Raw genomic sequence first — 27,795 nt, forward strand, 5'->3', positions numbered from 1 at the left:
CAGAGGGGCAGGGATCTGCTGGTGTTGGCTGCAGCCCTCCTGCCCTGCAGGAGCCTTCTGCTCTGTTTGGAGAGCAGTGCAGCTGAGCTCACTTCTGAGCAGAGGAGCTTGGCCTCAGCTGGCACCATCTGAGTGGCTTTTGCTTCTCTGTTCATTGGGGTTGATTTTATTGGAAGAGGTTCCCAAGCTTTAGAGTGAAGAGTCCCATCCTGCCTCCCCACACTGGCCAGTCTGGCCCCAGCCAGCTCCAGCTGGTTCCATTTGTACCCCAAATCCTGCCCCTGGTGTGTCTATGGCAGCTGACCACTTGCCCATCCTCAGGCCATGGTGTGAGCAGCTGTGGGCTGGCTGTGCCTTGGTGGTCTCTGCATGGTCGTGGCCAGTGTCCAAGAGCCTCCCACAGGCCCTGGTCCCCATCTCACCCCCAAGCTTGGCACAGATGAAGTTTTTAAGCCAACTGCCTTCTCCTGAGGTGCCTTTCCTGGCCTTACTGCTGCAGCAGGTGGTGGTGTAGCCTGGCAAGCAAAGGCAACAGGAGCAGCAGAGAGGTGCTGGCCCTGGCACAGGCCTTGCCTGCCTGGGAGATGCCCTGTGAAAGGGGAAAATCCTTTTTTTACCCTTGAGACATCCCAGCTCTGCCCCTTCACTGCCTCCTGCTCTTACTGTGCAAAAATGTCTTTGCTGGTTCCCTTCCCAGGCAGCTGAAGGCCCTTCCAGAGAGCTTTTCCTCCTAACGTTTTCCAGATGGCCAAACTGTTCAGCACTGCCCACGGCACAGGGCTTGGCAACAGCTCAGGCCTGGGCAGTTCTGTGTCTGGTCGAAGCAGGTCACCCTCAGTCCTGCCTGTGTCCCTGTGGGGCAAAGGGAGGTCTCTGGGGATGGTGCTGGCAGCTCCTGGGGCATTTGTGCCACCTCCTGCTGTCTGCATGAGCCACAGCGCAGGGGCCTGGGCCGGAGGAAGGTGGTTTGGCTGCTTAATGATAAAGGACAACTGGGCAAAACATTCCCAGGGATTTGCAACTCACTTTGTCCCTTCCCCTGGCATTCCCACTCTCTCCAGTCCCAGTTCCCACACTTTAACCCCGAGGTGTAGCTTGCTGCTGCTGCTCTTGTAGTGAGGAGCTGAAGGATGCAGATCCAGGCAGCTGTGTGGCCTTCCCAGCCCCTCTGGGAGCCCCAGGAGGTGGACAGGAGATTGGTTTGAGCCATTTTGATTTTTATTACAAACCAAAACACTTCACATTCAACAGCACTCCAGGTACACAGGAGAAAACAACCCCCAAACCTGAACACCTCCAACAGCATTGGGATGGCTGCAGCTCACTCAGCCTTGTTCAGATGGTGTCCCACACTTGAGCCCACCCCAATCCCCCTGCCCTGGCTGTTGGGTCACCCAGGGGACATTATTTCAGCTCCAGACAGCAGCAATGTTTGATGCAGAGTTTGCTGTGCAGCGAAGCAGGCCAAGCTGCATCTGGGAAGAACCATCCTGCTGTGTTCCACCGCCCCAGCGCCCCGCCTGCAGCGGTTCATGGCTCAGCCGGGCGGCAGGGAGCTGGGCGCAGGAGCTTGGTGCACCTCACCTTGCTTTGCTGGTCAGCTGGGTCCACCACTGTGGCAAGCTGAGAGAAAAAGGCCCCAGGAAGAGCAGGGCAGGGGGGGCTGATTCATGGAATGGTTCTGGGCTGGAAGGATCCTTGAGGATCATCTTCCAGCCCCCCTGGCTCTGGCAGGGATGCCCTCCACTAGACCTGATGTGTGTGCTCTGGGCAGGTTGTGGTGCTGCTGTCTTTTGGGTGATGACAGGGGGGTCCTGAGCACCTCTGTCTTCTGCAGGGCTGTGAGCTCCAGCAGCCTCTCCAGTGAGCTGCAGCAAGGAAACCTTAACCTGGGGGATTTTATGTAACTTGACAATCACAACTCAAGTAGGGAGCAGCTGAAGCTGACTGGTCTGTGCAGTGCTCTCATGCTGGGATATGTGCTAATATCACATAAAAGTAACAACTGTTGAGGAGCTTCCCTGCAATGTCCTTTCCCATCCTTTATCACCATTAAATTAAAAGGACTGGAGCACTGCAAGCTCTATTTTTGTACCCTGGGGCATGTGCTATCTCCTCTGAAAGCTGCCAGGGGTTTAGGAGGGGAGCACAAGGGAGGGGTCTGCAGTTCTCTGGCCCCGTGCTCACACAAAGCCGAGCTGCGACTGCTGCGCGCCGCTCCTCCGCGCGTCTCCCCGGCAGGCTCAAAGCTCCGTGGCTCTCCCTTAGCTCACAGGAGGTGTGGGAGCCGAGAGCCCATTCCCAGCTCACACCACAGCTGCTGCTTCCCAGTGGGACTCTGCCCACAGCGCTCAGAGGGCACCCAGACGAGGAGGATTCACCGGCACTCCCTACTTGCTTGCCCCAAACCCACAACCTAACAGCTTCGGAAGGGAAGGCAAAGTCCTTCCTCCAGCGCCGAGAGCCTGCGGCGCGGCCGGAGCGGCCTCCCGCCCTGCGGCTGGCCTGCTCTCTGCTCAGGCCTTGGTGATGTAGCCCTCCCTGATCAGGAAGTCGTAGATCTTCCTGGTCTTGTTCACGTCGATCTTGATGAGCGCTCGCGCCTGCGCCAGCCTCAGGCCTCCCTGCTTGTTGCACTCATTCACCAGCGCGGCTTTGTACTCCAGGTAGGCTCCGGGGACCAGCCTCACCATCTGGCAGAGCTGCAAGACAGGAGGTGAAGCTCACAACACCAACGCTCCTCACACTCTGCCACTCCACAGCCCCTGCTGGGGCACTGCCTGGGAATATTCTGCAGCCACTCAGATGTGCTGTGGGAGCTGTCACAAACACAGAGCTGTCTGGCTTGGAAAAGGCCTCCAAGAGCATCCAGTCCAACCCCACCGTGGCCACCAAACCCTGTCCCCAAGGAACATGACCACCTCCAGGGCTGGGGACTCCACCACCTCCCTGGGCAGCCTGTGCCAGTCCCTGACCACTCTGGCAGCAAAGAAATTTTTCCTCCTCTCCAAGCTAAGCCTCCCCTGGCACAATTTCCTCTCCTACCACCCGAGCCTAGGGAGAAGAGACCAACCCCAGCTCACTGCAGCCTCCTTGCAGGGAGTTGTAGAGAGCCATGAGGGGATGGGAGAGGCAGGCAGCAATTGCAGGATGAGCTGTTCCCAGCCACAGGTAGGGAAGGGGAGGAGCTTGTTGGCTGCTGCCCTGAAATAAAACCCCACATTCCTGACTGAAAAATAACCTAGGAGGATGAAAGCAAGCTCTGGGCCCACAGAGTGCAGCCATGAGTGTGCTGTGTGGGCGTTGTTCTTTACAAACCCAGGGAAGCAGCCATGCCAAAGAGCCTTGCAAGCTGCAATTGGGCCTGCTGGCCAGCAGCCAGGCAGGGCAGCTGCCTACTAATCCCCTGCAGACTGAGCCTCTAATGCTGCCTACAAAGGCAGCTCTGCACACACGGCCTGGCCCTGTGGAAGCTGGGCAAGGAGGGCAGCCTGTCTCTGGAAGTTTGGAAGGAATTGCTGCCAGAAGCCCCCCAGGCTCTGCTGTGAGGCTGCAGTGCTCCTGTCTAGCTTCCAAACCCCAGCTGCCTTCTAGCCAGGGAGCTGTGCTGCTCCCCATGGAGAAGCTGGCTCTCTCCTCCTTGTAATGAGGAAATGCTTTAATGATTGTTCCTCGTTGATAGGAAATTGCAGAACTCAGAGGAACTCAGACTTTGTGTCTCAGCTGAGGAGCAAATCAGATTCCCTGTGCAGGCTGCTGTCTGGTCACAACTATCTATGTGCTGAATGGAGCCACAAACACCATGGGCCATGGTGGGGCTGTGAGCTGATTGCCAGTGCTGCCATGGGCCATGGTGGGGCTGTGAGCTGATTGCCAATGCTGCCATGGGCCATGGTGGGGCTGTGAGCTGATTGCCAGTGCTGCCATGGGCCATGGTGGGGCTGTGAGCTGATTGCCAGTGCTGCCATGGGCCATGGTGGGGCTGTGAGCTGATTGCCAGTGCTGCCATGGGCCATGGTGGGGCTGTGAGCTGATTGCCAGTGCTGCCATGGGCCATGGTGGGGCTGTGAGCTGATTGCCAGTGCTGCCATGGGCCATGGTGGGGCTGTGAGCTGATTGCCAATGCTGCCATGGGCCATGGTGGGGCTGTGAGCTGATTGCCAGTGCTGCCATGGGCCATGGTGGGGCTGTGAGCTGATTGCCAGTGCTGCCATGGGCCATGGTGGGGCTGTGAGCTGATTGCCAATGCTGCCATGGCCAGCCAAGGGTAAACAGCTTCCACAGAGAGCGAGAGGGCTGAAAGCCATCTGCATTTCACAGGCACTGAAACCTGCCTTGTGGAAAATCTCAGGGCCAGGGATGGTCTGCATTTAAAAGATGCAAGATTTGGTACTCAGTGGTTTCCCAGCACTGCCTTTCCCCGAGTTAGAGCCCAGCTCGTCTGGCTGCAGAAGAAACTGAGCCAGGACTTCCAGCAGGCCCCCTCACTGCATTGCTCACCTCTCCTGGGGCTGCTGTCACAGCCTGCAGCCCCATTCCTGTCTGTTCTGCTGACCTTGCCTGCTCCTGACTGCTGCAGGTGGCTGTGCAAGAGCACAAACTGCAGTGCCAGGCTGAGCTCACGACCCAGGGCTTGAAGCCAGGGTCCATCCTCTGCCATGCATCTGTGCAGAGGCTTGGGCTGTGCACTGCAAGGAGGAGACATGGAAAAACCTGACAAGAACAGCCTGGTGTCATGGTGTCACCTGCATGGCTCCCAGCAGTGCTGGGTCAGAACACCCATGAGTGGCCTGGAGGTGTCTGTGACACAGAAGCAGCTCCAGTGCTCAGTGGTGTGGGCAGCGAAGCCCTTGGCGACATCCCCTGGCTGCTATAAACCCCAAAGAGCCCTGCTGCTCAGCCTGTGCTCACAAACACTCACTCAGAAAAGCTCCCTCTGCCCACCTCAGCACGAGGAAGGGAAGAGGCCATGCTCAGGAGGCTGCAGCAGCTGCTGGCTGTGCTCCACTTCTCCCTGCTGACTGAGGTCAGCCCTGTGTGGGGGCCCAGCTGGAAACCCCAATGGATTCTGTGAGCAGGGAGGGGTTGGGGCATGTGGCTGAGGTGATGTTCATGGCACCAGGGATGGATGGTGGGAGCAGCCCTGTGCTGTGGAGAGCAAGTTTTCCCTCAGCTCCCTTCCCCTTCCTCTCCTCACCTCCTTCTCCTTCTCGTTGAGCTTCTCGGTGCCGGGCAGCCCGGTGAGGTTCAGCGGCGGAGCACTGCGCCGGCCTGCGGGACAGGAAAGCACAGCTGAGCAGCCCTGAGCAGCCTGCTGCTGGCTGCTGCTTGGCTGCTGGCACAGGGGCAAGGAGACCCCAGGGATGGCAACCCAGTATGATCCCAGTGCTCAGCCCAGCACAGCCTTCCCAAGGCTGCCAAAGGGATGAGACCTTGGGAAATCTGCAGCTCCGTTTCCCCAAGGACTGTTGCTGGCTGCTGCTCCAGAGCCTGCCCTGCCAGGGGCCTACCTCTGGGGCTGGGGAGTGCCTCTCTCCCCTGTGCATCTGTAGGAAACAGGTGGGAGTCTGGCTGGGTGAGGGGAGCCTGGGCAGAGAGGGAACTGCAGGGCTAGGAAGATGCTGGAGCTATGTCTGTGGCAGGTGCAGAGGAAACAATTTCCCAGCACTGCTCCCTGTTTCCCTGGCCTGCAACCAGTGTGCTATGGTGAGACAGGACAAGGCTGGATTGTACTCTTTTACAAACCTAGGAAAGAGCAGAGACACACAAACTACACTGAAGGAAGCACACTGAGGCTGCAAAGTCCAGATCTCAAAGTCTAAAGCCAAGCCAGGCCAGGTTAATTTGCCCTCCTGCATATTCAGGGTGATGCAGCCTTCAATTACAGCCACGTGGCAGCCTGGGCAGCACCCCTGCCCTGCTCACTGTGCAGCCTGGCTGCAGGGTGGTTGCTAATTAGCAGCTCCATGGGGCTGTGTTTGGCTTTTATTAACAGGTGATGCTGGAGGTGAACACTGCCTGCTATCAGAGTCCAGGGCAAAACAATTCCTGCTCCACTGGGCTCTTCCCCATGGGCACTGAGTGTCTGACAAAACCTGAGTTTGGTCCTTCAGCCACTCCATGGCTCTGGGTGAGCAGCACCAGACACACAGCACTGCTCCCTCCCAAAGCACAGCTCCTGCCCCTCACCAGGTATGCTCAGCACACAGTGCAGGCTGCAGGGACTAATTGCTGGCTGCTCTGACCCACATTTCTCCTGCCAGGAATGTGGAAGGACAGCCCAGAGGCAGTGTTCACCTCACAGGCGTTTGGTTCCAGTGGTTTATTAGCATCCACATCAAAACTGGATGCAGAGACAGAGCTGGGAGCCAGTTCTCCTTGGCAACACTTAACAGCTTTGTAGCAAAACCTGATCCCAGTCCCATTGATTGCATGTCAGCCTGTGACCTCACCAAACCAGATGGGACTTTGTGCAAGTCTTGCTCACAAGGGCCTTGACTGAGCCCTGGCTCTGCTCTGAGTGGGCACTAAAAGGAGTCCTCCTCTTGGTCATCAGAAAAGTAAAGAACATGAAAGCATATTCACTGAAAAGGAAAATGAGGCTGCCCAGGCCACCTGCACCACCTCCTGTGTCACTCTGGAGTGCTGCACTCATTGCCTCCTGCTCAGGCAACTGGCTCTGGGGGTTCTGCCCTCCCAGACCTTAGGTCAGGTTGCTATTGCTGTGGTCAGTGCTACACAGCCTCATGAAATAAAGTTCTGCTCTCATGTGGAATTCTGTTCTCTCCTGCCTTGCTGGTGAGCTCCAGGCTAGGTTCTTCCCCTTGCAGTTAGAAAAATCCAGACACTGAGCAAAACTCCTCCAGGATTTGAGCTGCAGACTGAGGCAATGTCCAGTTAAGCAGTGCTTAACCATGAGGCTTGAGGCAGAAGGGCCTCTGTGCCCTGGCTGGCAGGGGGGTGGCAGTGTGCCTGGCTGGCTCTTGGTCACAGCCCAGCAGCTCACACTCACCTGAACTGGAAGGCACTGGCACCGTGGGACTCAGGCCGGAGTCACTGAAAGGAGAAGAGAGTTTCAGATTGCCTCTGTGCTGAGAGTCACTGCAAACATGGGCCCTGGAATGACTTCTGCCCAGCCCCACCCAGCTGCACAGCCCAGGCACTGAACTGAACTCAACAGCACTTCTGAATGTTCAGACTGAAGGCCATGTCTGAAACCTGCTGCACATCAGAGGGCAGGGACACAGAGAACAGCTCAGCCTGGGCTGCCTGGGGAAATGCAAACACCTCAGCCCCTGTGGCACACAGGAAGCACTTCCCTGGCTGCAGCTCAGTGCTTGTGCAGGGTGACTCCACATTAATGATACTCCTACATCCAAAAGCATCTCAAACATTTCCAGTGTCATCTGTGCCCTCATTAAGAGCCATCAAGACCTCATTTCCCTCCATGGCTTCATTAACAGCAGTTAAATTCCTGCAATAGAGAAAACAGACTGTGAGCCTTCAGTGCTCACCAGTCTGCACCTCCCAAGCACTGCTGCTGCCATCTCTGCTTTCCTGACCTCCTGGGTTGTGCAGACTCTTCCTACTGCAAGGACCAGGGAATGCTTTTGTTGTTGTCATAGCATGGTTGGGGTTGGAAGGGACCTTCCTTGGATATCAGGAAAAATGTCTTTGCTGTAAGAGTGGTCAGGGACTGGAACAAGCTGCCCAGGGAGGTGCTGGAGTCACCATCTCTGGAGGTGTTCAAGAGGTGTGCAGATGTGGTGCTTCAGGATCTACTTTAGTGGTTGTGGCAGGTGGGTCAAGGTTGGACTCAAAAGATCTTAAAGGTCTTCTCCAACCTTAATGATTCTGTGACCTTAAAGCTCATCCAGTTCCACCCCCCTGCCATGGGCAGGTTTCCTCCCACCAGCCCAGGTTGCCTAAGGCCTCATCCAGCCTGGCCTGGAACACCTCCAGGGAGGGGGCAGCCACAGCCTCCCTGGGCAGCCTGTGCCAGAGCCTCCCCAGCCTCACTGCCAAGAATTTCTTCCTGGTGTCCGCTCTGCATCTGCCCTCCGCCAGTTACCACAGGGCCAGGTGTTTGCTGCAGCTGCCTGAAGCAGAGGTGTGTGACCCAGCCTCCTGCTGTCCCCTACATGTCAGCTTGTCTGCTGAGCCACTGCTGGCAGGCGCTGCTGTCCTGGATGTACTGCAGCACTTCGGAGAGCATGGTGCGCTTCAGCCGCTCCTCCTCCCGCGTCCTCTTCAGGTGCTCGTAGGTCCTGGCGCCTGCAGGGAGCACACACCGCCACGTCCTCGCCAGCTGCCCTGCCCAGCACCCCCAGGCTGCTGCCCTTCTCCTTCAGGAAATGGGAAACTGCTCCCCAGCTCTGGAGCAGGCTCTGCTCTTCTCCCTCCTGACAGCTCCTTGGCATCAGAGGGATCAGGTTCCAGCCCGCGCCCCTCCCCCCCATTCATTTCAGGCCAAAACCGAACAAGAAAGGCCTCCAGGATCCCATTCCAGGCTAAAGCAGGCTGCTCCCTTTGTGCAGAGGTCTGAGGCCTCTCTCCAGATAGCACACTTGTTGACAGGCAGCAGCACTGGCCAGGGATGAAGCCCTGGAGAGCACTGTGCCATGCCACAGATGCTGTTTGCAAAGCTCTGGTGGGCAGCGCAGGCCCCAGGGGCACAGCTGCACCCAGGCACCGCTGCTGAGGCCTCCCTCACTTAAGGAGCCAGGCAAAGGTGCTTCAGGATCAAGTGCCTTTTTGATTCAGCACATCCTGAACGTTGGGAAATCATCTCTCCACACCCTGATGAATGGGGATGGGCTGAATAATGCATCAGGTACTTACTGCAGAAGTTGGTGATGCCTGCTGCTCTGTACTCCTGCAGCCGCCTGATCTCTCTGCGCAGCTCAAACTCCACTGTTTCGCCCAGGAGGGAGATCCAGAAAACAAAGGAGGGTCAGTGGGGGTGGCAGTGAACTGTCCTGCACCAAGAACATTGCTGCTGCTTATTTGTCAACAGTTTGCTGTGAAGCACACAGCCAGACAGGGTTAACCTCCCTGCCCACATCGCTATCTGATCTCAAACTGGCTGTGCCCAGCACTCCGTGGCCATGGATTCAAGCTGGCTTCTGGCAGCTGGGTGCCCACAGAGCCTATTTCATCTTCAGGCTTTGACAGTTCTTTTGCCATAATAACACCAGGGTAGGATTTCTGGAAGGCACTCCAATAGGCCTGAAACTCTTCCCCCATCTTGGCTCCTCACAGCCTCTGAACTCTGAGGGGACCTTCCCAAATTTTCCCTCGCAGACAACTTCCAGCAGTCAGGAAGATGAAATCCCCATCTGCCTTTGGCTCAGGGCCCTTTAAGTGCCTGCAGCTTTTATCAGCTGGCTGCCAGGCACTGCTCAGCTTTGCAGTGAGCAAGTTTGCTTGTCTCAGGTTTGTTTACTCATCCTTCTCAGGAGACCTGGGCAGGGCAGGGACTTGGCTGCCAGGTTAACTGGAGAGGGCTTGGCCGATGCTACAGCAGCAAAACCAAGCTGCAGGACTAGGCACTCACGTGTGGCACTCGAGATCTGCGGGATCATACCTTTGGTTATTTCAGGCAGGCTGCCCTGAAAGTACAGTGGCAGCTCCCTGCAGGGCTCTGCTGCCTCTAATGCAGCAGCTCCCCAGCGTCAGCAGCAGCTGGGGCAGGAGGCAGTGACTCCACTGCCGCTGTGGTCACGCATACAGCCCTGAGATGATCTGGTGATGAACAGAGCCTCTCCCTCCGAGGACAGGGCCGTGATGACAGAGCCACTCTGCAATTATGTGCACACACAACAGCCTCACGTGGAGCTTTCAAAGAATTCACAGCTTGCTGCCTGCTGCTGAGCTCTCAATGCAGACATTTCAGGCCCTTTGTTCTTTCAGTGACACAGAGTCCCCAGAAATGAAGAGTGGCCTTTTGGTCCCAGAGTCACAGCATGGGTTGGGTTGGAAGGGACCCTGAAGATCATCCAGCTCCAACCCCCTGACACGGGCAGGGACACCTCCCACCAGCCCAGGTTGCTCAAGGTCTCATTCAGCCTGCCCAGGGAGGGGACATCCAAAGCCTCCCTGGGCAACCTGTTCCAGGGTCTCCCCACCCTCACTGCAAAGAATTTCCTCCTCAGCTGCAGTATTGATAAGAAAGCTCTGCTGCTAGCACATGACCAGAGTGCTCAGTCAGCTGAGACATCAAACAAAGAGCTCAGATGCAGCTCAGTGGAAGAAAACATTTGCTGCTCATTTAATAACTCAAACCACAAATGTGTTTGGGTTTTCTGAGGTAGTTAGATGGGGGAGGGGGAGAAAAACAACCTCCTGCCCTTCAGCAGTGGCATACATTTAGGGAAGACTGTAGGATGCCCATGAGCCAACAACGAGCCCCTGTGGTCAAGAAGGCCAATGGCATCCTGGGGTGCATCGAGAAGAGTGCAGCAAGCAGGTCAAGGGAGGTTCTCCTCCCACTCTGCTCTGCCCCAGTTCAAGGACAGGGACTTGCTGGAGAGGGGACAGCAAAGGGCTAGAGAGGTGCTGAGGGAAGTGGAACAGCTCTGTGATGGGGAAGGGCTGAGAGAATTGGGGCTGCCTGGTCTGGAGGAGAGCAGCCTGAGGGGGATCTGATCAATACTTCAAGGGTGGGTGGCAGGAGGCTTTGTTCAGTGGTGCCCAGTGCCAGGAGAAGGGGCAGTGGGCACAAACTGGCACAGAAGAAGTTCCATCTGAACATGAGGAGGAACTTCTTTAATGTAAGGCTGCTGGAGCCCTGGAGCAGGCTGCCCAGGGAGGTGGTGGAGCCTCCAGCTCTGGAGACATTCAAGCCCCACCTGGATGCGTTCCTGGGTGACCTGCCCTGGGTGACCCTGCCAGGGTGGGGCTGGACTGGATGATCTGCAGAGGTCCCTCCCAGCCCGTGCTGTCGTGTGGCTGTGTGAAGCCCTCCCCATGCACTGGGAGGGGCCAGGGGCTGCCCCAGTACTCACAGGCGTGGCTCTCTATGAACTTGTCGTGCTCCAGCGGCCCCAGGATGCGCGCGAAGCGCCGCATGGCCTCGTGCAGCTCCTGCAGCTCCTTGGGGTAGCGCCGCTCCAGGACTGCAGGGGACACAGCACAGCCCTCAGCGCCCCTGCAGCGAGCCCCAGCCTCTCAGCTGCCCAGGCATCCACTCTGGGGCCCTTCTGTGTCACTCCCACAAAGAGCTGAGACCAAGCAAGGGCAGTGTCCAGCGCTGCGAGCTCTGAGCGCAGCCAGGGCAGCACTTCGCTGCTGGGTGCTCGCTGCTCAGCAGTGAGGTGCGCTCCGGAGGCCAGGACGGCACCTTCACCCTTCACCCTTCTCCTTACTCACAGGAACCTGAATGCTTCTGAAGAGCAGTTCTCAGGCAACAACTAGAACACTGAGCTGGGAGGACTTGGAGCCAGCTGGCTGGGAAGAGCTGGGGCAGGGAATCTGCTGGAAGTCAGCCCCCCTGACCTTGGTCCAGCAGGAGCAAAGCCCAGGGGAGCATGGGAGCAGTGAGCACAAGTTCTGCTTCCTGGGCAGAGCCACCTTCAAGCCAAGCAGCTGCACTTGATACTCACTCTGAAACTTCCTGAGGTTGATGAGGCCATGATCTCTTATAATCCTGTAATTGAGAGGAGCAAATGCTGTTAACAGCAGACAGTAACTGCTGTGGCACCTCAGAAACAACAAAGGCTTCAGAAGACTCTTTGATATAGACCATCAGAGGGGTCTGGAGCCAAACACACATGAAACTTCCATGACCCTGGGGCTGGCCAGCTGAGAGACAAGCTGGGGTGATGCAGGGTGGCTTTCAGCAGGGGAATTCTGGGTGGTGCTGTGCGCTGCTCCAGCTCTGACAGCACCAAGCACAAAGGGAGCCACAATCACTTCAGAGGTTTGAAGCAGCTGCTCTAGGCACAGATTTCACACCCACAGTGCCTTACAGCTTGTTCTTCTGAAGCTGGAGGCACAGGAGCATCTCCTGAAGCATAGCTTCCAGCTCCACAGAGACCTTCTGCTAGAGCAGGGGTGAGGGCTGGACTGCAGGCGCCACCCCCGCAGCAGAGCAGGGGATTTTGCTATGACAGCTTAGCTTTGAAAGGGGAACTCATCCCTTTGAGGTGCTCCTGCTGGGGCCAGGGAAATGAGCAGAGAGGAAAGGCAGGTGAGGTATTTCCAGCTGCCTGACAAACCCATGTGTCACAGGCCCCGTGACCTTTGCTAAGTGGTGGCTCCATCAACAGCCAACCCTGGGTAAGGCTCAGATCCCAGGAGCTGGGCTTGGCAAGGGCAGCCTGGAATTCGCTCCAGAAACTCCAGCACAGTTTCTTTAGAGTAGAAAACCCACTCCTGAGCTATGCAGAGAAGCCCTTCTGAAAGGGACATCAGCAGTGGAAAGAGTCAAGGCTGGGAAAGATCTCCAAGCTCACCCAGTCCAAGCCTCAGCCCAACCCCACCATGGCCACCAAGCCCTGGCCCCAGGTGCCATGGCCACAGGGCTCTGGAACACCTCCAGGGGTGGGGACTCCAGCACCTCCCTGGGCAGCCTGTGCCAATCCCTGACCACTCCTGCAGCAAAGAAATTGTTCCTCATCTCCAACCTACCCCTCCCCTGGCACAATTTCAGACCATTTCCTCTCATCCTACCAGCTGAGAGAAAGAAAAAGAGGCCAACCCCAACCTCACTCCAAGCTCCTTCCAGGTAGAAGGAAGCAGGAGAAACTGAAACACTGTGAGGGCAACCAGACCCAGGCCCAGGCCCCAGAAGAGAGGAAGTGACCTCAGGGCATCTCCCAGATGTCTGTCCCATGCTGCTGCAGGGAGGTTACCAACCCCCCAGGATTTATGGCTGAGCTCATGGCAGCCTCTCCTGCTGTGATTCATCAGCATGCAGATGGCACCACAGAGGGGGTTTTGTTTATGGGTTACAGAGAGCCAGGCCAAGAGCCCAGCTCCTGCCTGTCCTGCAGCAGAGCTGTGCTGCACGAGGGGGAGAAGGACTGGAGGAGCCTCACCCCACATGATGAACTCCTCCAGCAGGGAGGAATGCAGCAAGAGAGCACTTTGAATATTGAACAAAGTGTTTGAAAGTTCTAATAAAATGGGGTTTAATGAACAGACTGAGTCACTGCAGAGAGCTGTCAGCTGCACTGAATACATCCCTCAAACCCAGCTCAGCACTGCTTACCTGCATCACACACTGTGCTAAACTGACACAGGGACCACTGAGAACTCAGAACAGTGATGCAAATGCTGCTGGGGGGAGTGGGGGTCGAGCCATTAGTCACAGACTGGCAGCTTCTCTCCCCCCAAAATGGAAAATGAACCATGTGCAGTCCACAGGCAGGAAAGGAGCAGGGATTGGCCTCTCTTTGCCCCTGGATCTGCCACTGCTTGCCCTCACAGTGTTTCAGTTTCTCCTTCTGCTTCCTCCTACCTGAAAGGAGGTTGGAGTGGAGTGGGTGTTGGCCTCATTTCCCTAGCATCAGGGGATAGGACAAGAGGAAACGGCCTCAAGCTGCATCAAAGGAGGTTTAAGTTGGAGAGGAGGGAGAATTTCTGTGCTGCCAGTGGTCAGGGACTGGCACAGGCTGCCCAGGGAGGTGGTGGAGTCCCCACCCCTGGAGGTGTTCGGAGGCCTGTGGCCATGGCCCTTGGGACATGGTGTGGTGGCCATGGTGGGGTTGGGTGGCTGGCTGGACTCCAGGATCTTGGAGGACTTTTCCAACCCACACAATTCTGTGATTCTCCTTCTATGGCTTTGGGATCTCCTAGGGTGTGCTGGAACCTGAGTTATTTGTGTCTGACTGGCTGTGGGGCAGCAGGAGGAAGAGCATTCTGTGCATGGCCTCCTTGCACTAAGGAGGACTGGGAAAGAGGCTCTTCACAATTCAGGACTTGCTTGGGGAGTTTAAAGGAGAGCTGTGGTGTGCAGAGGTCCTTTGTCCAGCGGGCAACAGCTCCCAGGGCCTGTGGACCTTTGCCTTCTGGGCTGGCAGCACTGCTACAGCCACAGGCCTGATCTTCACCAGTGCTCAGGAGGGCAACCACCCAGCTGAGGTGGAGCCTGTGCTGCAAATGTGACAGCAGAAGGTCTCCATGCATGGGAACTGGCTGAAGGATGCTGGAGGAAATCAGGGCTGGCTGGCAGCAGCACAACACTGGGGACCAAACCATGGCAGTGGAGCAAAGGAACAGAATTACTGCTTGAGAACTCACTTTTTCCTCCTCTGTCTTTCCTTTAACCTGGAATGGTAGATATCTACCACTGCAATCTTCAGAGCTGCAAAGGAAAGAACCAAATCATGACAGGATACAAAATGATCTCTGCAGTAGGCTCATTTGCAAGCCTCTGCCTTCACTGGAGGCTGCAGAGGTCACTGCACTTTCCCCTTTAGTGGCAGCTTTAGAGGGGCAGAAGCTCCCTGGAGGCTGCCTGCAGACTGCCCTGCGGCCTGCAGAGCCTTTCTTTGCCTGCTCCTCCCAAACACATTGCTGCCTGTGACTGTGAGCCTGGGCAGATCCTGGCAACCCTTCTCCTCATCCTTCTTGCACTGGAGTCTGTGCCAGTCTATGGGCAGGAGTTGTATATTCTGAAGCCCTCTGCCAGCTCAGCTGCCATCCCTATTTGCTGGGCTTTGTGTGGGCAGAACTTAATAAGTGCCTGCAGAATCTGCACTGAGAACTGCTATAAATATCAGCAGCATTTCTGCACCCAAAGCACTGCACTTGGATGCTTTCACCTGAGCACAAGAGACTGAAAGAAATGATCACCAGCTGGGGAGGGGAAGGAGCACCGGTGAGGAAGAGTGAAGGGAGTAAGAATGGAGCTTCTGCTTGGCCAAAGGGGTAATGCTCGCCGCCACTCGCACGGTGCAGAGGCTTTTGCTGGCACAGACATATCCACCCAGGACAGCCCAGTGCCAGGTGTGGAGTGCAGGAATAGCTCAGCCTGCTGGGCTGTGCCATGCTGCAGGGAATGAGACAAGAGATGCTGTGGGAATGGAAATGCTTTGCCTCTGCTGCTCCCCACGGATCACCCTCGGCAGGCAGCGGCCAGCTGGGCCCCGACCGAGCTCTGAGGTGGGCAGAGCAGCCGTGAAGGCTCCAGTGGTGGGCAGCAGTTCAAGGCCCTTTCTCCACTCCAAAGCAAAACTCCAAATATTTTGGTTTCTCAAGAGTGTGTCCAAAACAGTCTCTTTGCTTTCTGCTCCTCTGCAGCCTCCTTTGCTCTGCAACAACTTCTCTGAAGGCTCATGAGCGAGACCTTTGTTTCATGCCAGCTAACCTGGCTGGCATGTCAGGCCCAAAACGGGCAAGAATGCAAAGCAAGCAAAGCAAACAGGCTCTGTGTGTGTGTGTGTGTGTGTGTGTGTGTGTGCAGGGTGTGGGGGTGTGTGTGTGTGTGTGTGTGTGTGTGTGTGTGTGTGCAGGGTGTGTGTGTGTGTGTGTGTGTGTGTGCAGGCTCTGTGTGTGTGTGTGTGTGTGCAGGGTGTGTGTGTGTGTGTGCAGGGTGTGTGTGTGTGTGTGCAGGCTGTGTGTGTGTGTGTGTGCAGGGGGGGTGTGTGTGTGCAGGCTGTGTGTGTGTGCAGGGTGTGTGTGTGTGTGTGTGTGTGTGTGCAGGCTGTGTGTGTGTGTGTGTGCAGGGGGGGTGTGTGTGTGCAGGCTGTGTGTGTGTGCAGGGTGTGTGTGTGTGTGTGTGTGTGTGTGCAGGCTCTGTGTGTGTGTGTGTGTGTGCAGGGTGTGTGTGTGTGTGTGCAGGCTCTGTGTGTGTGTGTGTGCAGGGGGGGTGTGTGTGTGCAGGCTGTGTGTGTGTGCAGGGGGTGTGTGTGTGTGTGTGTGTGCAGGGTGTGTGTGTGTGCAGGGTGTGTGTGTGTGTGTGTGTGTGTGTGTGCAGGGTGTGTGTGTGTGCAGGGTGTGTGTGTGTGTGTGTGTGTGTGTGTGTGCAGGCTGTGTGTGTGTGCAGGGTGTGTGTGTGTGTGTGTGTGTGTGTGCAGGCTCTGTGTGTGTGTGTGTGTGTGCAGGGTGTGTGTGTGTGTGTGCAGGCTCTGTGTGTGTGTGTGTGCAGGGGGGGTGTGTGTGTGCAGGCTGTGTGTGTGTGCAGGGGGTGTGTGTGTGTGTGTGTGTGTGCAGGGTGTGTGTGTGTGCAGGGTGTGTGTGTGTGTGTGTGTGTGTGTGCAGGGTGTGTGTGTGTGCAGGGTGTGTGTGTGTGTGCAGGGTGTGTGTGTGTGTGCAGGGGGTGTGTGTGTGTGCAGGCTGTGTGTGTGTGCAGGGGGTGTGTGTGTGTGTGTGTGTAGGCTCTGTGTGTGTGTGTGTGTGTGTGTGCAGGCTCTGTGTGTGTGTGTGTGCAGGGGGGGTGTGTGTGTGCAGGCTGTGTGTGTGTGCAGGGGGTGTGTGTGTGTGTGTGTGTGTGCAGGGTGTGTGTGTGTGCAGGCTGTGTGTGTGTGTGTGTGCAGGGTGTGTGTGTGTGCAGGGTGTGTGTGTGTGTGCAGGGGGTGTGTGTGTGTGCAGGCTGTGTGTGTGTGCAGGGGGGGTGTGTGTGTGCAGGCTGTGTGTGTGTGCAGGGGGGGTGTGTGTGTGTAGGCTCTGTGTGTGTGTGTGTGTGTGCGCAGGGTGTGTGTGTGTGCAGGCTGTGTGTGTGTGTGCAGGCTGTACCCTGCCTGCTACAGACCTCCTGGCTCCCAGCCCCGCTCCCCCTCCCCAGGAGGAGCCCAGGCACAGAGGGTTTCTGCCTTCCGAGGGTGCCAGCAGCTCCAGAGCAGGGCAAGCACCAAGCCACACTGAGAGGGACGCTGCCTGCCTCGTGTCTCACCCAATGCACCCCAGCACAGCAGCCAGAGCCGCAGCTTCCTTCCCCTGGCTTCCAGAGCTGTGGTTTCAGCAATTACTTGCTGGTGTTAGAAGTGAAGAGTCATTTACATGAGAAGGGCAGGAAAAGCTGGGGAAAGAGACAAATGACTGAGGCTGCAATTCTGGCTGATGGAAGCCTGTAATTCATGAAACATTCAGGCACTCGGGGCTGGAGCAGAGCTGTAGCTGCTTGTTGCTTTTGATCTGCCCTTCGTGGCTCTCTCTAACTGCAGTGCACTGACTTAAGCTGAACACTGGCAGCAGTTAATTGGAATCTGAGAGATTTCACCCCAATCCCAGCACCTCACCAGCGCCAGGAGGTGACTGACCAAGGTCTGTGCCCTCCTGAGTGGAGGGAGGGAGGAGCCAGCAGGTAGAGCTCTCTGTGCTCCTCAAAGGCTGCCTGGGACTCCTTCCACCTCCTACTGAATTGCACTTTTTGTCCTTGTGGGGATACCGAGGCAGGGCAGGGGAAAGGCAATGCTAGTGGGGCAGGGGAGTCCAGCAGCTCAGACCTAGAACTCTCTACAAAGTTACTGAGTATCGTGTAGAGAAAAGCAGAGCAATGCAAGGAGGAGGCATCCAGCCCTGCTGCTGGGTGCAGTGCAGACACTGCAGCCCTCACCTGGCACCTGTGGGTGCTTCAGGTTGGTGTGCTCCAGGGTCTAGCTTGAGGAAACTGCAGAAAATGGAACAGCAAAGTGGCTTTCAGAAATTGATCTTGGACCCAGGAAGGTTTAATGTACAGCTGAGGAGTCTTATCACAAACCTGAGACTTCATCTATGCTGCCAGACTCCCCTGGGCCCTCTCCAGGCTCTAACATGTGTTAAGCCCCTGGTTTACATCTTTGCCTTTAGGGAAGGGGTTGCTGGTTGGCCAGCACAGCTGTGTCTCCTGCAGCTCTCCTCCTGCCTTTCAAGGCTGCTGCAGTGAGATCAGTGCAGGGAGGCTGCCCGTGGGCAGGGCTGGGGTGCAGAGGCACTGCTGGAGCTGCTCTGGGAGCACTGGGACAGGCACCCTTGGGACAGCTTAGGAGAGCCTGGGCCTGCAGGGCTGCCTCACAACCTTCCCTGCAGGCTCCCCAGAAAGTACAAAGGTTTCTTAAATCATCCTAATGCCTGGCCCTGCCTTCAGACCCAAACCTTGAGCCACTTGCTGCAGCATGAAAGCCTACAATTAGGTTGCAAGATGCTGTAAAGCAGAGGCAGCATCTGAGGTCTTTGGCACTGCAGGACAGGGAGGAAGGAGCTCTGAGAAGGGAAAGAGCTAATTCCAAAGTTTTGGAGAACTCCCTCTCTCCCCAGGTCACCTGATGCCAGGGGAAAGCAGCTGCCTGGAGCCTCAGAGGCTCTCTCTGTCACATGGGCAGATGTAGGACAGCTGTGGGAAGGGAGATGCCAGAGTTCCTGAGCTAAGGGCTGGAAATGTAGCTGCTCATGCTCCGTGACCTCTGCCAAAGAGGGCAAGTGCCTGGCATCCTGAACTGCATCCTGAGGACAGCTGGAGACTGAACTAGAGAAGAGCAACTGAAATGATCAGGCCAAAGATCTGGCAGCAGAGGGAAGGATTCTTCACACAGCACATGACTTGTGGAGCTCCTGGGGCACTTGTGGAGCTGACTGCACAGGAGCTATGGGGACAAAAGCACAGACATCTCCAGCTCTGGCAGCAGGGAGCTAGGCTGGTGCAGAACTGGTCCTCTGCTGAAAGCCAGGAGAGCTGACATCTGGATTCAGACTGACAGCTGCAACAGGAGGCTGGGAGGCTGTGAGGAGAGGCTGAGCTGGGGGAGTGCAGCCTGGAGAAGGCTTAGAGGAGACCTTACTGCCATGGATCAGTACAGAAAGGGTGGCTGCCAGGAGGATGCAGACTCCCTTTGGACAAGGAGTGCCATGGAGAAGCCAAGGGGTGATGGGGACAAGTTACTGCTGGGCAGATTCCCATTGGTCTCCAGAAGAAAATGCTTCCCCCTGAGCACAGCCAGACATGGGAATCATCTCCAGGGGCTGCAGTGGAGTCCCCTGCACTGGGCAGTCCCCTGCACAGGACTCAGTTTGCCAGGGTGCTGTGCCAGCTCCTTTCAGCTCCACTGTCACCTAGAAAGGTTGGAGCAGATGGGTCCCTGGGGGCCCTTCCAGCCTGGCCCTCTGGGACTGTGTGAGGAGATTCCTGCAGTGTCTCAGCTGTGCAGTGGGAGGGGCATGGCCAGCAGTGCTTGGATGAAGACTGAGCTCTCAATTCATACACAAGAGATCAGTTTTGCTGTTCCAGTTTACCAGGACTCAGACAGGATCTAGAAGCAAGACAATGGCTCTCTGATAGGAACAAGGGAAAGAGTGGGGAGATGGCTTCATGGATCCATGCTCTGCCCCTTGGTCAGGGCACACTGAGAGGGAAAAGGCTGAGCCCCCATCCTCAGAACCTTTGTTTGGAGCCAAGGGAGTCTGCTCCAAAGCTGGGGACACTGCTACAGCTCAGCCTCCTTTCCAGCTTTGGAAGGACTGTCTGTAAGTCACAGGGTCTGTCTGTCTGTAAGTCACAGGGTCTGTCTGTCTGCAAGGCTTCAGCTCTGAGCTGCCTGGCACAGATGGCACAACTCTGAGGCACAAACAGTACTTTCCACCACTGTGTACTTGCAAATGTGGGCAAAAGCAGCAGCTTTCCTCCTCTGTGGATGAGAGCAGCACTTTTTAGTCATTCTGTTATTTCTCTGGTGCTGTTCAAGCAGCTATGCTCACAGAAGCTCAGCAGCAGGAACTGGACTCACAGCAGCCATGCCCTGCTCAGGAAGCAGCTGTCCCTTGCAGCTGGTGCTGCTACAGCTCCAGGAGCCAGTTTGCTGCATGCAAAGCCACACACCTCTGGAGCAGGAGTTTCAGTGTGTTGCACACAGTCCTGAACTGCACCTCCTTGCTGCCTGTGTTAGCACCCTGCCTGAGAGCAGATTTCCTGAAGAACAGGGTCTAGAAGTGACTGATCTGAGAAAGTGCCCACAGTGGGGGCAGCAGGTAGCAGCAGAGGGAAGTGCTCCTCTGTGGCACCTGAGCCAAAGCTGTGCCTTGCCATGATGCTCACAAACGGTATGTAGATGGGAAGAGTAACTTTCAGCTGGGCAGGGGAAGTAACATCCAGACTGAGCTGCTGGAGCAGGTCCAGAGAAGGGCAAGGAAGCTGAGGAAGGGTCTGCAGAACAGGGCTGGGGAGGGGCAGCTGAGGGAGCTTTCAAGAGAGACCTGAGGAGCATGGAAACACTGGAGTTTGAATCCCAGCACACAGGATCACTACCAATCTGTGTTCACTCTGTGGAGGGGGTGCAGAGAGCCAAGGAGGTGCTGTGTAGGCCACTCTGGTGGAGTACAGAAACCTGGGACTCACCATGCAGAATGTCAGAGTCATCCTCCACAAAATCAATATCTCTCAAATCCCACTCAGCATAGTTGTCAAACTCCTGTGGAGGTGATTAACAAATGGTCACTAACTAGCACTAAGGAACTGCTGTCAAGCTTCAGCACAGGCAGGAGCACTGAGGACAGAGACTCTGACTCAGACACAGCTCTGCAAGGCTCCAGCAACACACAGCCCAGGGAGCTTCACCTGGGGACTGTGTAACTTGCACCCCTGGCTGGGACTGGAGCAGGACAATGAGAGCTCACCAGGCAGTCCCCAAGACTCCCCCTCTGGGGTGGAAATTCTGCTCCAACCTACAGCCCCAACAAGGCCCTGCAGGACTGAACTCATCAGCTCCTGGGTGTGAGGTTTACAACAGGAACTGGGGCCCTGGGCTAAACCACTGCAAACAGTGCAGAGCTTTCAAGTGGTCCTTGGAGCAGGCTGCTGTGTGCTTCCCTAAGGCAAATGAAACAGGAGCATGCTGGAGCTGACCCCTTTGGCTAGGCATCTAAATCACAGCATCCAGTCCACTCCCACAAGGGCCATTCACCACTGGACATCTGCCAGCAGCAGCCCTGCAGCCCCTGCCCAGAGCCAGGGACTCTGCCTGCCCCAGCTCTGCAGGCCTGCAGTGCCCCCTCTCTAATGAACCCCTGGCTCCATCACTCCCTCCCCATGTCCTTCACACCAGCAGCAAAGACCCACAGGCAGTGGCAAAGCAGTGTGTGAGTGCTGAGCACATGAAAGTGATGGCAGAGGAGCTCTTACCTCAACAAAGTCAGCCCTGGCTGGCATGTACCCAGCCATGTCCCTGGAGAGCAAGGAATCAAAGGTTGGCCGTGGAGGGTCATCAGCAGCTGCAAAAACCAGAGGGTTCCAGGGGTTGCACAGGGCTTGGGGGCAGCTGCTAATGCTCTGCACACAGAGGTTTCTCTGGGGGGAGCTGGGGGAGTAATGAGTTGAAGCAAAAGAGCCTGCTTGGGTTTTTATCCAGCCCTGCATCCAGAGCAAGACTGAGTTCATCTGGAGCAAAAGGCAGCATCTGAGCTCTCCAAAGTATTCTCCAAGTCAAACAAGGTAATAAATGGATTAGGAAAGGTAAACTCCACATTTCCCAGCTCAGCATGCCCCTGCTAGCCCCCCTCAGATCACCTGGCCTCAGCCTGCAGGTTCCTTTAGTTCATAGCAACAGGGGTGCAAAATCTGCCTTCTCCTGGCTGCCATTCACAGAGAGCTGCAATTACAGCTCCACAGCTCTGGAGCTCTACAGCTTCCCAGCTGAGGAGCTCAGTGTTTCACAGACAGGCATGGACTGAGGCTCCAACACTTGTGAAGGAGCTGAGCATTCCAAGTCCCAGGCTACAGATAAAGCAAGCTGAGGTACAGAGGATTTGGCTTGGCCCAGGTCACATAAAGACCTGGGGCCAAGTGCCAGCCAGGGACAGAACCACAGCTCTCCAGCTCCTCCTGCTTTAGCTCTAACCACTTCACTGTGAAAGCTGAACCTCCTGGTACCACACAGCCCTGGCACCCAGCTGTTCTGGGGAGCTCTGTGATGCAAGAGCTGCTAGACTGGGGGAATTCTAAGGAGGGAAACTGAAGCAAGCTGGAAGTGTCAAAGTGCTGGAATTTCACATCCACTTCCTACAAGCTGGTTTTAAAGAGAGAGGAGTGAAATCAGCCTGGCTTAGAGGGAATGATCCTAGGACCAGTCCCAGCAGCAGTGGATCATCAGCTGAACTGCTTTAGAGGTAGGAATCCCTTCTCAGCTCACATTGCTGCAGAGGCTCTGGACAAGAGCCCCAGGCTGAGAGCTCCCACTGGTGCCTGCTGTGAGGGATGTGCTGTGCCAGGTGCCACGTGGCAGGCAGCTCTGAGGGGCTGTGTCCTGGCAATGAACTGCACATCCAGGCTTTGCTTGGGGCATTTCTGAGGGACAATTCCCACTGGCTCTGCAGGAACTGCTGGCTGGGAGACCCTGAGGTCTATATCAGACCACTCTGCTCCCTGCCTTCTCCTGCTGAGCTCCCAGCCTGGGCCGTCTGACACAGCAGGGGGGGAATGCCCCCTGAAGAACCCCTGCTAGCAACAGCAGAACAAGCTCTCCTTTTGGAGATGAAAGCAAACTGCAGCTGTGGTGCAGGCCTCTCTCCAGAGGTCTGGAGGAGCAAAGACCTTGCAGAGCAGGCCTGGGGGTGGCCCTGGGCAGGGGGTACTCACGGTGGAAGGGAATGGCTGTTTCGTTGTGCTGTGCCTCCTCTGCCTGCTTCAGGTTCAGCAAGGTGGATGCAAAGAGAGGGTTGTTGATGAAGTGCTTCATGTAATGCTTCTCACACTCCTCCTTGGACTTGGTACACATCTGGTTGGCTACATCCTGCCTGAAGTGGGGAGAGAGGGAGCCTGAGTGTGCAGAACATGGAACTGCTGAGGGCTTGTTTCTCCCTCTAGTGATGGAGTGCAGGGGACTGGCCTGGGATGATGCCTGAGGTCACATTTTCACACTGAGCCAATGCTAACAAGTTTGCTGCAGTGCTAGGGAGCACTTCTGGATGGCCATGAGAGGGCACTTCAGTGCCTTACAGGAGGGCCTCCTCCTCTGATGGAATGCACCAAATCTTCTGAGTGCCTGACATTTAATACTGGCTTTAAGAGCTTTTCTTCACTACCCCCAGGTAATGGTGAGCTCCACGTCCAGAGCTGCTTCCTGCTGCTCAGGTGTCACTGCAGGCTAGCTGGAGAGTGCTTTCCCTTTCATGCAGTGCCCCTAGGCAGTGTTTCCCAAACCCCAAAGTGGTTCTGCAAAACACACTGTAGAGATCTGTGCCAGGGAAGTGGTTGGTGGAAGTGTGAGGTGTTTTGTCTCCATGACTGTGTGAGGTGAGGCCTTGAAAAGGAAAACCCCCCAGCAGCAACCACTCTCATTTGTGTGGAACTGGATGCAAAGCATTCCAGGGAGAAAAGTCAGGAGGAACTTCCTTTGGTAAAGACTGGCAAAAGCCAAGAGCTCAAGGAAAGAGTTAAGACTGCTGAGCAGGGCAGAGAGTACCAGGCAGAGCACAACTGCAGCCAGTTTCCAGTCCTCATTCTGACAGCAGTGTGGACACAAGAACTGAGAGAGAAATGAGAGGAAGGAAAAGCCACTCCTCACTCACTGATGCTGCTGACCCACTGAATTCTCACCAGTTCCCAAATCCACAGTCCATCACAGCCTCCAGCAGAGCCATTTCCTCTTGAGCTGTCCAGTTAGGATCCAAGACAGGGAAATCAGATGTCTGGAGAAGAAAGCAGAAGAAATCAGGCTGCTGTGGTGCTCTGTGATAATCCCCCACCTGAAGAGCAAAGGTCTGAACCACAGGGCAAGACAGTGCAGAACCCTGGCAGTTTAAACCTTTCCTGTGCCCATGAAACCTGAGCAAATCCTTGCTGCATTATTTAGGCCACTGGGCCATCAGCTGCAGTCCAAGCCACTTTGCTGCTGACTATGCTGCTCCTTGCTGTAGTTCAACAAGGTGTTCCATGAAACACACAACCCATTACTCAAGACCTTGAAAAGGATGGATTTTGGGGGGAAAACCCCAACAAACCAACCAGGAATAGAGAAGCAGCATCTGCATCACATGGTTGGAAGAACTGGAAGCCTGCAGAGTGCCCCCCAGGGGCAGTCACAGTATCACAGTATCACAGTATCACAGTAACTAAGGTTGGAAGAGACCCCAAGGATCATCAAGTCCAACCTGTTCCAACAGACCTCACAACTAGATCATAGCACCAAGCGCCACGTCCAATCTCCCCTTGAACACCTCCAGGGACGGCGACTCCACCACCTCCCTGGGCAGCCCATTCCAATGACGAATGACTCGCTCAGTGAAGAACTTTTTCCTCACCTCGAGTCTAAACCTCCCCTGACACAACTTGAGACTGTGTCCCCTTGTTCTGGTGCTGGTTGCCTGGGAGAAGAGACCAACCCCCACCTGGCTACAACCACCCTTCAGGTAGTTGTAGAGGGCAATGAGGTCACCTCTGATCCTTCTCTTCTCCAGGCTAAACAATCCCAGCTCCCTCAGCCTCTCCTCATAGGGCTTGTGCTCAAGGCCTCTCACCAGCCTTGTTGCCCTTCTCTGGACACGTTCAAGTGTCTCGATGTCCTTCCTAAACTGAGGGGCCCAGAACTGGACACAGTACTCAAGGTGTGGCCTAACCAATGCAGAGTACAGGGGCACAATGACCTCCCTGCTCCTGCTGGCCACACTATTCCTAATACAGGCCAGGATGCCATTGGCCTTCTTGGCCACCTGGGCACACTGCTGGCTCATGTTTAGGCAGGTGTCAATCAGCACCCCCAGGTCCCTCTCCGTTTGGCAGCTCTCCAGCCACTCTGACCCCAGCCTGTAGCTCTGCATGGGGTTGCCGTGGCCAAAGTGCAGCACCCGGCACTTAGACTTATTAAATGCCATCCCATTGGACTCTGCCCATCTGTCCAGTCGGTCAAGGTCCCTCTGCAGAGCCTTTCTACCCTCTAACTGACTAACATCTGTTCCCAACTTGGTGTCATCTGCAAACTTGCTGATGACTGACTCAACCCCCTCATCCAGATCATCAATGAAGATGTTAAAGAGGATGGGGCCCAGCACTGATCCCTGGGGGACGCCACTGGTGACTGGCCGCCAGCCGGATGTGGCACCATTCACCACCACTCTCTGGGCTCGGCCCTCCAGCCAGTTCCTAACCCAGCACAGAGTGTTGTGGTCCAAACCACGAGCTGACAGCTTAGCCAGCAGTTTACTGTGGGGGACGGTGTCAAAGGCCTTGCTGAAGTCCAGATAGACTACATCCACAGGCCTCCCCACATCCACCAGACGGGTCACCTGATCATAGAAGGAGATCAGGTTGGAGAGGCAGGACCTGCCCTTCCTAAATCCATGTCGGCTGGACCTGAGCCCTTGGCCATCCTTCAGGTGCGCAGTTATTGCCGCCAGGATAATCTGTTCCATCACTTTCCCTGGCACTGAGGTCAGGCTGACTGGTCTGTAGTTTCCAGGTTCCTCCATCCGTCCCTTCTTGTGGATGGGGACCACGTTGGCCAGTTTCCAGTCACCTGGGACCTCCCCAGTGAGCCAGGACTGGAGGAAAATGATGGAGAGCGGCTTGGCCAGCTCATCTGCCAGCTCTCTCAGCACCCTAGGATGGATCCCATCCGGTCCCATGGACTTATGGGTGTCCAAGTGGCTCAGCAGGTCCCGGACAGTCACAAGGGCAGCTTTAGATGTCTCCATCATGTGCCAGGTGGAAGGTTTTCTTTGCTCTCAAGGAAGACTTTTCCCTTCTTTAATAGCCCTAAAGCTCTGAGTCAAACCACTGTGGCACCTGACTTTTCAGTGTGGTATTGGCAAGCCAGAGGCTCCCCACTGGGAGCTGGGAAGCTCAGCACTGGGCAGGTGTTAGCCAGAGGAGTATTTACCATGATCTCGTAAGTGTGGTCACTCTGATGCTTCTTGTACTCAAATCCTCGTGTGAAACACTGCAGAACAAAGGAGCAGCATCAGGTTAGTCTCCAGCTTCTGCCCTGGAAACACTTTAACTGGTCCCTTGTCTGCCTGTATTCTCTGACTGCTGGGTATCCACAACTGATCTGCTGAGAGAGCTACTGAATCCTGCTGCTGCCCTGCACAGACACCCCCAAGGGGCAGGGAAAGCTGCCCAGGTGGTGCTGAGGCTGTCTTTGCATCTGACTGCACCAAGGCACAGCTCCTCAGAAGCTCCACACCTTCTGTGGAGGAGCTATTGCCAAGCCAGGCAGGTGAGGAGCCTGCTGGGGTGTTTTGAAGTGAATCATGGCAGGAGCAGAGCACTTCCTCGGTGCTGAAAGCTTCCCTTTGATCTTGCTCTTCTGTCTGAAAAGCACCAGAATGGGCTGCAGCTGCTTTCAACACTTACAGGTTTGGGCTTTGAAGGACAGGTAAAGGGAACAAAACCAGACCCAACACACAGACTATGGGGCTCTGCACTCTGTGCATGAGCTCAGGCTCAAGGCTCAGCTCCTCTGACAGTGTTGGAGGTTAGCTATGTGCTTTAATCACAACTAATGCAAACTTTCTAACAGACCAATTAAAACTAGCAGCAGCTTCTGTGCTTATCACCTCACAAACACAATTTGGTCTGGTCACAAGCAATGGCTGTCATTATGGCAAACTTCCCCCAGAGTTCTCCTCTCCATTTGGGAGGCCAAGGCCAAGGTGTGGTGGCAGGGCAAGGCCTGTCTTTGTGCCACCAAAGCTGTCAGAGGTGACTCCTCTCCAGGCATGCAGCAGCATGCTCCCTTACAGCCAGCCTGGCTGCATGCCTGAGGCAGCTTTGGCTGCCTCCAGCTGCTCGTGCCTCAGTTCTCCAGCCCCCAACGTTTCCTTTGTCATTTCCCCGTCCCTGGGCAGACAAGGGCTGTTGATGCAAGTTTACAGAGAGCAGTTACTAACGTGTTTATGGGATGGCTTGGCACTGGACAGCCCTGTGGTGACTTCCTCACAGAAGTGAATGCCTCTGCTTTCATCCTTGCACTCACCTGCAGGCACAGGAGGAAGGGAGGAGGCCCACACTCGGCACACTTCACGTAGGGCTCCGTGAGGTACGAAGAGCAGCCTCGGCATGGGGGCTTATCAAAAGGGTCACCTGTGGAGCCAAAGGGAATCTCATTCCAGACAACCCACAGACTGAGCTTTGCCCCCTAAATTCACTTGTGCCCAGTGAACTGGGCTGTACACAGCCTCCTCCCTCCTGCAGCTTCTCCAAGTATCTGTTAGAAGCTCCTTGTTCAGCTTCAAGAGAGAGCTGGCACTGCAGCTCTGCTGGAGTGAGGGCTAAGCCTGGACTCATGCAATGGTCAAAGGAAAATCTGCTCTGTAGCAGCCTCTGCCACAGCTCAGCAGTGGTGCCAGCAGCTGCTGGCTGACCTGAGCCTGTGCCCACGCTCAGCTTCTGCACCCAAGACCAGACCTGAGGTCCTATTTGTGGAGAGCGGTGCACAGACAGCTGCAGCCTCCCATCTGTCTGCCTCAGGTCAGATGCATAAAGCACACTGCTGGGGTTGCAAAAGCATCAACTGAATTGTTCTGTAAGCTGCCCAGGCCTCAGATTGCAGCACAGGGAACCAGACACTGCTCTGCAAGTTTTGCTTCTTTTGGTCAAGGCAGAGCAGTCCAAATAATGGACTGCTGAGCTCTAAGCCACACTTCCCCAGGACATGGGTTTGAACTAACCCAGTTATAGAAAGCAGGCAGAAAAAAGGGCCTGAACTCCTCCTGAATCATTCATGGGCTCAGGGCCTTGAGAATGTGACCAAAGAAGTGCCCTGGGGACCAGACACTGCCAGTTTGCTGTCTCCCTCCCCCAAACACAGAAACATAGGATCATTAAGCTTGGGGAAGACCCCCAAGATCAAGCCCCAGACAGCTGCTAACATCCTTACACGAGGGCAAGCACCCTCCCCATGCCACCTGACGGTACTCACTGCTGAAGGAGGCCAGGCGCTCCATGCC

The 27,795-nt window shown here is 55.8% G+C and overlaps 1 protein-coding gene across 1 annotated transcript; it reads right to left on the reverse strand.

The window, feature by feature from the left end:
• Positions 1-2,494: 2,494 nt before the first annotated feature.
• On the reverse strand, positions 2,495-27,792 carry TADA2A (transcriptional adaptor 2A). The gene is made up of 15 exons (XM_009908873.2): positions 27,768-27,792; positions 26,823-26,929; positions 25,725-25,784; positions 23,447-23,538; positions 22,487-22,644; positions 21,035-21,123; positions 20,252-20,324; positions 14,245-14,308; positions 11,604-11,647; positions 11,007-11,117; positions 8,842-8,913; positions 8,142-8,274; positions 7,013-7,056; positions 5,198-5,271; positions 2,495-2,702 (listed from the first exon to the last, which is right to left on the reverse strand). The coding sequence occupies exons 1-15, from the start codon at positions 27,790-27,792 to the stop codon at positions 2,517-2,519; spliced, it is 1,332 nt and encodes a 443-aa protein (XP_009907175.1). The 3' UTR covers positions 2,495-2,516.
• Positions 27,793-27,795: the final 3 nt, after the last annotated feature.

The sequence above is a fragment of the Dryobates pubescens genome, chromosome 13 (genome assembly GCF_014839835.1).
Source record: "Dryobates pubescens isolate bDryPub1 chromosome 13, bDryPub1.pri, whole genome shotgun sequence".
NCBI lineage: Eukaryota > Metazoa > Chordata > Aves > Piciformes > Picidae > Dryobates > Dryobates pubescens.

Coding starts and splice junctions, on each gene's coding strand:
- TADA2A (XM_009908873.2), bottom strand. CDS start 27,792: ATGGAGCGCCTGGCCTCCTTCAGCA. Junction 21,124..22,486: donor AACAGCCATTCCCTTCCACC/GTGAGTACCCCC, acceptor TGGTTTTTGCAG/CTGCTGATGACCCTCCACGG. Junction 8,275..8,841: donor AGGCATCACCAACTTCTGCA/GTAAGTACCTGA, acceptor TGCTCCCTGCAG/GCGCCAGGACCTACGAGCAC.